The sequence below is a fragment of the Protopterus annectens genome, chromosome 13.part0 (assembly GCF_019279795.1).
Source record: "Protopterus annectens isolate FY-2018-M chromosome 13.part0, PAN1.0, whole genome shotgun sequence".
Taxonomy (NCBI): Eukaryota; Metazoa; Chordata; order Ceratodontiformes; family Protopteridae; genus Protopterus; species Protopterus annectens.
In genome coordinates, this window is record NC_056747.1 from 1,284,867,452 (window position 1) to 1,284,880,448 (window position 12,997).

The window sequence follows — 12,997 nt, forward strand, 5'->3', positions numbered from 1 at the left end:
TTGTCGATTTAATCTCCCACCAGGCATAGAAATAACCATGGTCTGTTGAACCAATTCCCAGATGCCTGAACAAAATTTTGACACTCCCGAAGGACAGACCTCGTTGAAGCAAAGGAGTCCCTGTTGATGCTGTGGTTGTGGTGGCGACCACGAAAAAAGTAATTAACAGAGAAGAGTTCCATTTTCTATCCCATGAATAGAGAGTTGAGGGCATTGGACAGGTTTGGAAAGTGCATATTTGCTTCAGCGACCTTTGCCTTGTGGTCCCTGAATAATTTAGTTCACTTCATAAGATTACAGGGGTATTTGACTAAGGAACTCTCCAAGTCCGTCTTGGAGTCTGTGTGTGTTTAGAGGGCTACAAGAAGCCCTCTTCATTTTCCATTGTGTCCATGAGGTTAATACCCTTGCTGCAGAGGGTACCTCATTGACTGCTGTTTCAGACACAGTTGTTAGAAGACATGCCTGGATGCGATTATCAACTTTGTGGAGCCTTTCAAGTCATCTTCCTTTGATGGAATGTCTTTGTTTGGCCCTTCTGTAAAAGAAAATCTTTCCTGGAGTGGATAGGATGGAAAGACTCTCTGCCATAAGGATATGCTTTTCTACCACTCAATGATCCTTTTCCTGGAATCAAAGTGGAGGAAATAAATGTGGTTCCATAAATCCCTGGGTCCTTTCCAAGATTCATGCAGAGATCACTCCTCCAAATGGAAGACACCATCCTTGCAGCAAAGAAAGCCCACAAAACCAGGGTTTCTGGGATTATGTTTCAGATAGACCCTTTCAGCACTCCAGAAAAGTTGCCTGACTGCCCACTTTAGGTGGGGGGTGTCTTTTCACGCAGACACCTGAGTTTCAATGAGAAAAGATTTTCAGGGCAAAAAATAGTATCCAGAGCTTATTTATGCTATTTTCACAGATTCCTCAAAGAAAAGAAGAAAGCTTCCTGACCTCCCACCCAGTCAGAGAGAGACTGCCGTTCAGGAGATGAAAAAAGCTGCTAGACAAGAGTCATCCAGGAGGTCCCACTAGACCAAAGAGGATTCAGAACTTACTCAATGTTCTTTTTAGTGCCAAAGAAGTCAGGGGACCTGAGGACAATTTTGGACCTAAGCAGCCTGAACCAATTTGTAAAGAGGTCAAACGTCTGAGTTGTCACAGTTCAGTCCATTTTTTCCCTTTTTACACAAGGACAGTTGGATGTGCACAATCGATCTTCAGGACATGTACTATTACATCAAGATAAATGGATGATCCCAGATATTTCTGTGCTTTTGGGTGAGAGCTGTTCACTGTCAGTTCAGAGCCCTACACTTTGGTCTCACCGCAGCCCCCAGTGTGTTTACTAAGTGTATGGAAGTGGTTGCAGCTCACCTGAGACTACGGTGATTCTAAGTGTTTCCATATCTAAACGATTAGCTCCTCACCGCCCCGACCAGGCATGTCCTAGAGCAGTCCAAGGACTATTTGCTCCAACTTTGCCAAAATCTAGGCATTTCAGTCAACATTTTCAAATCTCTTCTACAACCTGTACGGAGCCTGGAGTTCATAGGTGCCCATTTGAACACAATAGGTCAGATAGCATCTCTTCCTGTGAACCATGTAGGCATAATCAGGTTTTAGGTACAGCAGATTCTTATCCACCCTTCTCCAGTCAGACTCATCCTTTGGACCTTAGGTTTGATGACGGTGACCATAATTTTAGTTCCTTTGGTCCACTTCTATATGCTGGTTCTCCAATAGACTCTAGCTGTTCAGTGGTCTATTCTGCATCAACCCCTGTGTTTTCCAGTCAAACTTACTTGAATATGAAAGGATTATCTTTGCCTGCCTCCTCCAGTAACCACAGTTTCCATGGACACCTCTCAGTTGGGGTGGGGAAGGCATTTCTTGAGAAAGATTGTCTAAGGTACATGATCCCCCCCTCCCCAAGACACCAGTTCATATATCAGTGTTCTAGAGATGACATCAGTCCTATTAATGTTGCAGGCCTTTCAAGATGTTCTCCCTCAAGAGACTGTTGTGATGCAAACCAGCAGCATGTCTATGGTCTGGTACATCAACAAACTGGGGAACCTGATCTTACCTCCTTTGTCAAAAAGCATTGAGAGTGTGGCAGTGGGCAGTCCCCTCAAAACGCTTTTGTATGGCAATGCACATACCAGGGAAATCCAGAGTAGTAGTGGACAAACTCAACAGGTCCATTTTGATGCCTCATGAGTGGTATCTCAATCAGTCACTGGCAGAGAAGATATTCTGTCATTGAGGCCAATCTTGCTACAATCTCTTTGCATCTCCTCACAACAACAAGTGCAACTGATTCTTTACACTAATCCCCCATCAGGGGGAGTCACCAAGAGATTCTTTAATCCACGTTTGGCTCCCTGGTCTCCTGTATGCCTATTCCCCGTTACCTCTGATTCCTCAGTTCTTTGGTTGAATAGCTCAGTTATCCTAATTGCTCTCTTTTGACCTCACCAAGTGTAGTTCCCCTTCCTTTGGTCTCAGAGATGAAGCACCCCAATATTTCAGGCCTCATAACTACACGGTTTCTCCAATTTCATTGATAGCTATACAACTTTCATTCTCAGTACATCAGATATTGTTATCTTCCCAGAACGCTTCTACAAGGAAGATCTACAGGAGTAGAACGTTGTAATTGTTTTATGACTTCCAGAAGCTGTACTAGATCTGAGCAAAGTTATTCTGTGTGTGTTATTGACATGTAGGTGCTAATTCCTGGCAGGTTCTAGAACTGTGTGGGGGGGTTGCATGGGAACCAGAAGTCAGATGACCAAATGTATGTGATGTCATTCTGTACAGAAATATAATGTTTTAATATTAGGTGAGACAGAAGTCTCGGGGCAGTCTGTTCCTTGGAACCTGACATAGAAAGATCTCTCACACACTTCAGCTTGCCTTACTGTAGTAAGTAACCAGGGAGTAATAATTCTTTACATCAGTCAGGAAAGTATAGTGAGATAAGTTAAGTATTGTTTTTTTTCTGTAACTGTGTGAACCTGTCCACATGTGTTAATTTTAATATTCCTGTGATTGAAACTCTTGGTGTTTATTGTAAATAGATCTTTAGTATTTCAAATTCTTGTATTATTTACTAATAAATACATTTAAACTTTTTATTGTGGGTGGTCTTTTAGAAAATATTTTAACTTTTGAGAGTACTTATATCTATAGTTGAAACAGTTGCCACTCTTTAAGCCGGGATGTTTTGTTAAGATTATGATTTGTATTAATTTCACTCAGTATAATTGGGTACCCTTGCAAGAGCTGTGGGTAGCTGGATTTTTGTAGTATTTGGTGGCAGGGATAACTACCTTACAGTCTAGGCAGAAGTGGGCACAGCAGGTAAATCTGTGGCAGCCTTTCCCTGGTGTGTGTGTATGTGTGTGTGAAAATCAAATCTCACAAGGTGTGTGAGTCAGCTACTTGGAACAGGGACATGAAGCACTGGTTTCACAGAGAGGGTGCTGGAGGACTTGGCTTGGGCACTCAGCTGAGGACTTAACCCTATAGCTGTGCTAGTGGGGAGCCTCATTGGGGCCCTGGAGGGAGACAGATATAAAGAAATCCAGACCCTTGGCTGACCGTGTTCCCTGTGTGCTCTTAACGGAAACTGTGCTTGATGCAGAGTAGTCTGCATTTGGAAATATTGAGTGTATCCATTTGTATTCCAGGTGAATGTCTGTCTACAGTGTCTGGGGTAAGGACTCAGGCTCCTTGATTACTGGCCAGGAGTGGGGACATCACACCCCCTTTAATTCTGCACTAATGTTTGTAATGTGTTTGGCAAGTTTAGCATTATTTAAGGAGAATAAGGAAGCATGTTTCATACCTTTTAACCATCTTTATTAAATCCTCATGTTTTAAGTTCCAAAATGTTCACCTGTATTAATAAAAAAACTAATAGTTTCTATTATTATAATTATATGGTATGCATGTATGATTTCTTTTTAACATTTTATTCATTCCAGTATTACATTATTTTTTCATTTCCTGCCTTCCATTAAACCTCACTCCTTCTAAACATTATTTTCCATGCATTGTTACCACAAATTACATCAATTTCTGTGAAATTTACTTTTTCTTGTTTCTAAAGATCCCACCTCCACTTGCTTTCATCACCTTTACAATATTCAATATTTTATTGCAGTTGATTTAGATTTTGATTTCCATTTTCTAGTAATTGCTTTTTGACTTCCAATGGCATTACATTTAGTAAGGCTTTACTGAGTGTAAGCAATTCGTATTCTCTATCCTGCCTCAAAAGAATAATTTCCCTAGCTACTATTGTTTGTCCCCCAGCATGTCTGTTAGACTAACTTTGTAGAGAATTTTTAAACTCTACCAAATTCTTACATTTCCAAAAAAAAAAAAATTCACAATTTTTTCTCTTCCCGTCTCCCTCATTTGTTGTCTTCCTGAGGAAAAATCATTGCTAATTTATTTCATAAAAAAACATGCAAACACTTATTAATCCTTCTGGACTTTATAGCAGACTTGGGAGCGCTATAAATTTCTTCCCATTGTCCTTTGTAATTTGTCTTTCTGTTTTCTTTTCCTAGTCTTTTCTGACTAATTTTTCTGGCTATAATGCAACGTTTTATATGCTCTACTAATTTTCCAATTTTAATAACGTCTTATGGTTTAGTCTCTGTTAAGGACTCTTAAGGTGGTCTTTTATTTAGCACTCTTCTGCCTTTTCTGTTGGTTTGTAATCTATCAATCCCTAAGAGGGAATGCAATGCCTAACCTGCAGTTCAAACCCTTCCTTATCCTCATCCCATTGTATAACTTTTCCCATATAAGTTGTTTTATTCCCAGGATTTTGGCTTCTTTGCTAATTTCTTCCAATAAATTTATCCCATCTTGCCCTTTTTCTGCGCATCTACTTGCAGATATCCTTGTTTGGGTACCTGGTTCAGTTCTTAGAATACTTTCTCTTAGCAATGGCTTATTTATGGTTGTTACTGTTATCCTTATGGACATGCATCCCAAATCCTAGTATGTCTCTGTCTGTAGGAATCAGAACAAGAAGCAAATGCCTTGAGACGTTGGAGTGGATCTAAAAAAACATTGCCCTTTACAGATGTCAGTGCTGAAATGTTTTTGTTACCGGGTAGACTTTATCATGAAAGGTGATCTCAATGGTGAGATGCACTTTGGGGTCTTACTGTTATTAATGTGCTACTTACACTTACTTAACAGGTATCCCGTGGGTCTTGGCATTTATGAAGCAAAATAAATAATCTACACATCAAATTGCAGCTCTACTAATTTTGATGAATAGATTCAAAACAAAAGCCGAAAGAAAACACATGCAGTACAATGAGTAATTTGATTCTGCGTCAGTGAAGATTTAATGGTATACAATTCACACTCGTATGAGCCATCTTAGAAAACATGTCGAGCAATGTTTTTTCAGATGTTTGTAGACAGTGTTATTCAGGTGAATGTAAGAGTGGCATAAAAAATTTATTTTTTTAATGTAAAATAAGACGTATACATATTTATTTAACTATATGAATTGGTGTATGTTATGAGTAATCATGATGAAATATATGCTAGATAACTGTTGCCAAGTCACAGTAAAATATGAAGCTTAGGTAGCCGTGTACAAATAACACTTTTTATGCTGAAGGTTTCTGTATTAAGGAGGCCTTCCTTTGCTATCTGTGCTGCACATTTCTGATGTGGAAATGTGTTGTATCTGTATTTAATTCTGGATAAACTTTGTTTTGTCCAGTGAACAATTCATAGATGACTGTAGGATATTTAAGAAGAGAATGTTATTTCTTAGTATCGTAGCATATTTGAAGTATGATTTGGAACTCATATCTCGCTATTTTTTTTCCAATAGGAGAGCAATCCCTTTGCGTCACTTGTGTTCTATTGGGAGCCTTTCAAACGACAGGTATGTTATCTCTTTGTAGTTTATGTATTATTAGATAGCCACCCCCTCCTAATACACACACGCATACAAAAACAAAGGGCAACACAGCTTAAAAGCAGCGATGCTTGAAGAAAGCTTTGCAAAGCATTTGTTTTTTTTTTGCTGGAAGAGGGATTTAAGCATCCGAAGTAAGGATGTCTCATTCTAATCACAGATGCCAAGAAGCAACTTATAATGTATAGTCCTGTTAATGGATATGTTAGGAGTACCATAACCATAGTCCTGTTGATGGATATGTTAGGAGTACCATAACCATAGTCCTGTTAATGGATATGTTAGGAGTACCATAACCATAGTCCTGTTAATGGATATGTTAGGAGTAGCCATAACCATAGTCCTGTTGATGGATATGTTAGGAGTACCATAACCATAGTCCTGTTAATGGATATGTTAGGAGTACCATAACCATAGTCCTGTTAATGGATATGTTAGGAGTACCATAACCATAGTCCTGTTAATGGATATGTTAGGAGTACCATAACCATAGTCCTGTTGATGGATATGTTAGGAGTACCATAACCATAGTCCTGTTAATGGATATGTTAGGAGTACCATAACCATAGTCCTGTTAATGGATATGTTAGGAGTAGCCGTAACCATAGTCCTGTTAATGGATATGTTAGGAGTACCATAACCATAGTCCTGTTGATGGATATGTTAGGAGTACCATAACCATAGTCCTGTTAATGGATATGTTAGGAGTACCATAACCATAGTCCTGTTAATGGATATGTTAGGAGTACCATAACCATAGTCCTGTTGATGGATATGTTAGGAGTACCATAACCATAGTCCTGTTAATGGATATGTTAGGAGTACCATAACCATAGTCCTGTTAATGGATATGTTAGGAGTACCATAACCATAGTCCTGTTAATGGATATGTTAGGAGTAGCCATAACCATAGTCCTGTTAATGGATATGTTAGGAGTACCATAACCATAGTCCTGTTAATGGATATGTTAGGAGTACCATAACCATAGTCCTGTTAATGGATATGTTAGGAGTACCATAACCATAGTCCTGTTAATGGATATGTTAGGAGTACCATAACCATAGTCCTGTTAATGGATATGTTAGGAGTACCATAACCATATTCCTGTTAATGGATATGTTAGGAGTACCATAACCATAGTCCTGTTAATGGATATGTTAGGAGTACCATAACCATAGTCCTGTTAATGGATATGTTAGGAGTAGCCATAACCATAGTCCTGTTAATGGATATGTTAGGAGTACCATAACCATAGTTCTGTTAATGGATATGTTAGGAGTACCATAACCATAGTCATGTTAATGGATATGTTAGGAGTACCATAACCATAGTCCTGTTAATGGATATGTTAGGAGTACCATAACCATAGTCCTGTTGATGGATATGTTAGGAGTACCATAACCATAGTCCTGTTAATGGATATGTTAGGAGTACCATAACCATAGTCCTGTTGATGGATATGTTAGGAGTGCCATAACCATAGTCCTGTTGATGGATATGTTAGGAGTACCATAACCATAGTCCTGTTAATGGATATGTTAGGAGTACCATAACCATAGTCCTGTTAATGGATATGTTAGGAGTACCATAACCATAGTCCTGTTAATGGATATGTTAGGAGTAGCCATAACCATAGTCCTGTTAATGGATATGTTAGGAGTACCATAACCATAGTCCTGTTAATGGATATGTTAGGAGTACCATAACCATAGTCCTGTTAATGGATATGTTAGGAGTACCATAACCATAGTCCTGTTAATGGATATGTTAGGAGTACCATAACCATAGTCCTGTTAATGGATATGTTAGGAGTACCATAACCATAGTCCTGTTAATGGATATGTTAGGAGTACCATAACCATAGTCCTGTTAATGGATATGTTAGGAGTACCATAACCATAGTCCTGTTAATGGATATGTTAGGAGTAGCCATAACCATAGTCCTGTTAATGGATATGTTAGGAGTACCATAACCATAGTCCTGTTAATGGATATGTTAGGAGTACCATAACCATAGTCCTGTTAATGGATATGTTAGGAGTACCATAACCATAGTCCTGTTAATGGATATGTTAGGAGTACCATAACCATATAGCCTTCCTGTCCATCTACATTCCCTGTCACATCTGTGATGTCTTCCTAGTTCACCTAAACAGCTATAACCCATTGACATAGCTCATCATAACAACAGCTTCTTGCTGACATAAAATGTTAACTCCTGCAATTCAGCATAAGAATATAAAGCCTGACCAGTTGTAAGGTGACACTAAGCTTCCTGCATCTAGAAAAGTAGCACTTTACTGGGACAACCAACCTGTCCACCTGTTTTGATTATATAGTCTGATAAGTAGAAGAAACTGATATAGTCAGTTCCCACTTTGGATGTAGACATTTACAAGTGTTTATGACTCTACTAATATGGGAGGATCTGATTTTATTTTTATTTGTGTTTTATGACTGAATTAGTTTACTAGATCTCTGGTCTATTTTCAAGGGAGACCTAAGGTGGTGTTCATATTGTCTTCATTAAGGGAGGATCGTTGTACCAAAAATATCAAATAGAGACTTAGGAAGAATGAGCCATGCTCATTTTGTGTTTCTTTATATTTTGAGAATCCCATTGGCTGTTTACTTACAGTATTGATTGAGCCTATAAATCAATATTATGGGCATTAATAAAGAGATGAAATAGCATTTTCAGAAATTAGTACAAAAGTATTTGGATTCATTGATAAGAGTGTTGCAGAGAAAGTTATGACAGTAGAAGGTGTCCAGTAAAATGTTTGATATGTAGAGAGAGAAATTGTTTACGCTGGCCATTTTTGCCCTAGTCAGTGTGAATACCACCTCAGGGCTCCCCTGAAATTAGGCCAGATGTCTAGTGGGGCTCATCCAAACAACAAAACAAATGAAATAAAATCCTTACAAGCTTGTAGTTTCATAAGCATTGTTTTGTCTCAGTACACCTCTGTTGCAGACTTTCCCCCAGTCTCCTTTTATCCTGTTCATCACACCCGTTATTGCCAAGAGGACTCCAGTTGTTTCCTGCAGGTGGGCCCACAGTTTCCAGTGAGAGATCAGCCTTATGCTCTACCTGTAACGCTGCCAGACACCCACCACCACCTGTATTATTCCAACAGGGCTATGTCTGAACCCTACTGAAACTCGGCAGGTGAGTCCTCAATTTCCAAGAAGAGACCAAGCTTGTAGCCATTTTTCTTCTAAACTGCCATTCCCTCCTTTTAGAGAAGTGAAAACTGAGGAGGCAGCGGGGATGGAGGTAGGGTGGGTTATTTATTGCAAAATGTAAGGGAACAGAATCGTAACTGGGTGGAGTGAGGGAGATGTAACAGATGTCACCACCCATGACACTGGCCTTCTCAGGATCCCTCCCCCAGCAAGCTTGCAGTGGTCTGAGTCCAGCTAGGAAATCTAGCTGTGGCCTCCATTTTGTGTGTGCCCCAGCTTTTGACAGAAACCCAGCCCCCCCAAAATGCGTGAACTGATGTAAATAATTTAGTCCTGCCTACCCCTGTTCCTCCAGGTTCTGAACCACTTATCGACTTTTGGTCATTTGGGCTGTAGCAAAAGATCTGTATCCCTGTACAGTGTGGAGCAGATTATAAACATTTCTAAAAGTCTTCATCTGTAACAGCAAACTTGGGTACATCTTGTTATGTTTAGCACAAAAATGCGTGATCAAGATGGCAGGCGGAGTGGCCGTCCTGGTAAATAAATCCTTTATTTTAGAAATGGGCGAAAAACAGCCTTATGAAATTACAAGAGAAAAAGTCATAGAAGCAACTGTTTACATTGCTGAGTTGATGACCTTTAAGGTTGTCTGGATTTATTTGAAGAAAACAAAACAGTGCAAGAAACGTCTCTGTGTGGAAGATTTTCAGTCCATATATCTCTAGTTAATCACTGTATATTAATCAGATCAGACAATAGTAGTAGAATTAGTGAACTTAAACTCGTCTTAAGTAAAAACATAAACAAAATACATAAAAAATATATAATTCTACAGCATTACTAAGTATTTGAATGTAATCCAAGCAAGGCAGGCAGTCTGTTTCCAGTTGAAAATCCTTTATTAAGTGCACAGACAAGCGATCCAAGTAAAACGAAAATAGAATAATAATTTCCTCACAAGCTTCCTAAATATATATATACTTTTTATCAGGCATGGGAGTGGTTTATTGTGCTGTAAAACAAAGTGTTATTGGTACACATGTTAAATTCACATCCCTTCCCCATCAGTGTGACATTCAAGCTGGTCCTGCCCTACTTAATAGCTGTCATAATAATATAACCCTTATATACTTTAAATAAAATTTATAATGATGTGGTACCTCTTATTTAACCAGATTATTAAGTCTGTGATTTTATCCAAGACGATATATTACATGGCTGGAAATATATTAACCTTAGTCCATTTGGCAGTCATAAAATATATATAAATATATACATATACACGTTTGCATGTAAAAAATCAATTGTAAAAATCATGTTATACAATGACTCCCCCCCCCCCCCCATTAATATTACAAAACGTGCATGCTGATTGGCCAGCGTGCCCGTTGTAAATCCCACAGTATACCAACGGAAAAAGGTCCAGTCTCCCAGACTTTTTTCTGTTGATATAAAGTGCTCAGAACATTTTTTTTAACATATAAAAAAAGAAAAAGAAAAAAACGACGCAACAGAGACTTCCCCCAGATTTACTAATCTTCCATGCAGGACTAATCTAATCCTGCACGGAAGCGGCTGTTTAGGAGGAGGATGGCAGTGCGCCATGCATATTAATGAAGGTGCGCTGCCTGACCTCCTAATCCTACACGGAGCGTGGACGAGTGCAGGGGGTGTGTCTGAGAGCAGAGCTCTCAGAATAAACATGCCCCTGCAAAGTAGAACATCAGAAAGTGTAAATAAATGAGCAAGACCACTCATAGGTGTCTGTATATCCCCACCAACAATCCCCCATATGTACAACAGCAACAGGACATAAAAATATAAAGAAGAAACCCCTTTATTTTTTTTAAAACCCAGAGTGTATAGCTAACCATAGGTGCATGGGTCTGCCCATCGCTTAGCTATGGTTAAAGCAGCTTAAAAGGCTGAAGAGGATAACAAGGGATATATATGCAGATGAAGCACCCAGAGTATAGCTAACTGTAGGTGCGTGGGTCTGCCCATCGCTTAGCTATGGTTAAAGCAGCTTAAAAGGCTGAAGAGGATAACAAGGGATATATATGCAGATGAAGCAGCACAGCAATAGTGTAGTGGTTAGAGCATCTGCCTAATGAACAGGCATTCCTGGTTCGAGTCCCACTGCAGCACATACCATTTTCCTTGTGAAATCTGTATATGAACATATTTTTACATCTTTTTGTTGTATAACCTACTAAATAATATTTAAATGCGAACTGGAGTACTGCATTAAATGCACATGTGAAGTGTCAGTGTCATAATGAATAAGACACTAGTAAGCAAGTTTAAGCACAAATAAGCAGTAGTAATAATATATAAGCACTAGTAAGTGTGTTTAAGTGCGTTTGCGCAGGGGTAAGCATTGCCTACACAGATTAAGCAAAGTAGAAGCTAACTGAGTGTAAAAAACTGTAATCAGAGGTTAGCAGTGTTTACCGTCACGCAAACCCGCACACATCAGCGAACAACTGCTTTAAAATGCCTTAATCACTCTGTACCCAATGGCCCATGTTCTGCCCTGCAACAAAATAAACTGCCTCTGCAAGGCTTGAACTCAGGACCCTGTACACTATAGTCACAATAGTTAACCACTAAGCCATCACAGCAATACATATGAATGAGGTATCGGCAAACTAATCCCCAACACAGGAAAATTTAACCAAACATGTGAACTGAATCTATGTACAGTGTGAAGTGGTATAATCTCAAAAACCAGAATGAATGAAGGTGCGCAAAGTCACAAATAATCCAAAAAGTAGATGGAAATCTATTAATGTATTTATTTATTTATTTATTTATTTATATATTTATATATGTATCCATTCATTTTTTAACTACTTATTTATACATTTATATAGTCCATTTGGCTTGGATAGAAGATTTATACACAAAAAGGTGGTTTTAACATTTTTTCTTATATGCAAGTTTTATTTATACATGTAATTTTAACAAACTGCCACTAGATGGCATTCATTATGGTGGATTTTTTGGTCTATTTAATGTGTCCTTGAAGGTTTTACAAGCTTTATATGTTTTAAATATATGTTTTAACTATATTAATACTAAAAAGATTTATAAAATACTCTTTAAACAAAGGTTTCAAAGTGAATACCAATGTGGCTAATTTAAACACATTAAGAATTAACAGAGGGAAAAATGTCTGTTTTAAAATGGGGTTGAACTTTTTTCACTTCTGTTTTCTCCTACTTCTGTTTTAAATTTTACTAATTGATATACTAAATTGAATCAATTAATTAAATAGAAGGATATAAAAAGCAAAGCTAGAAGGTAGTAAATTATCTGATGAAGTCTGTAATAGGACGAAAACGTATGGAAAGAACAGCGTTTATGCCTTTTCTTGTGGTGGATATTTATTTTTGTTCCAGTTTGTTATTTGTGTCCTGTCAGCGTTTTGTAAGTGGAGTGAGCAAATAAAACTGTGTTTCAACTGAAGACCTCCAGTATTTCCATCTACTTAAGTGGTATAATCTGCTACATAACATAAATATGTGAACTGGAGTACTGCAGTAAGCATAGATGTGAGGTGTTATTGTAATAAAGTGTAGAAGTGTAGAATCATGAATACCAGACACATATACAACATGTAATGAATAATAAATCACTGCCAAAAGGCAAATATAGTGTTAATTTACTATTAAGCAATGATAACCGCAGCACGGCTCAACTTAGTAAGAGTAAGCAATGTGTAGGGGAGCCACTCCAGTCTGCCTAGCGGTATACCCCTTTAAGCACTGCCAACCTTGGGTAAGCAGGTGTGCCCATAGCTTAGCCTTTTCAAACCTGGCCCGTCACGGAAA

At 38.4% G+C, this 12,997-nt stretch overlaps 1 protein-coding gene across 1 annotated transcript in view; it reads left to right on the plus strand.

Moving 5' to 3' along the window:
• PNPO (pyridoxamine 5'-phosphate oxidase) overlaps positions 1-12,997 on the plus strand; it is a 321,841-nt gene that overhangs the window by 108,454 nt on the left and 200,390 nt on the right. Inside the window, exon 3 of the mRNA XM_044054973.1 lies at positions 5,882-5,935. Within this exon, the coding sequence (XP_043910908.1) occupies positions 5,882-5,935 (54 nt within the window). The remainder of the gene's footprint in view (positions 1-5,881; positions 5,936-12,997) is intronic.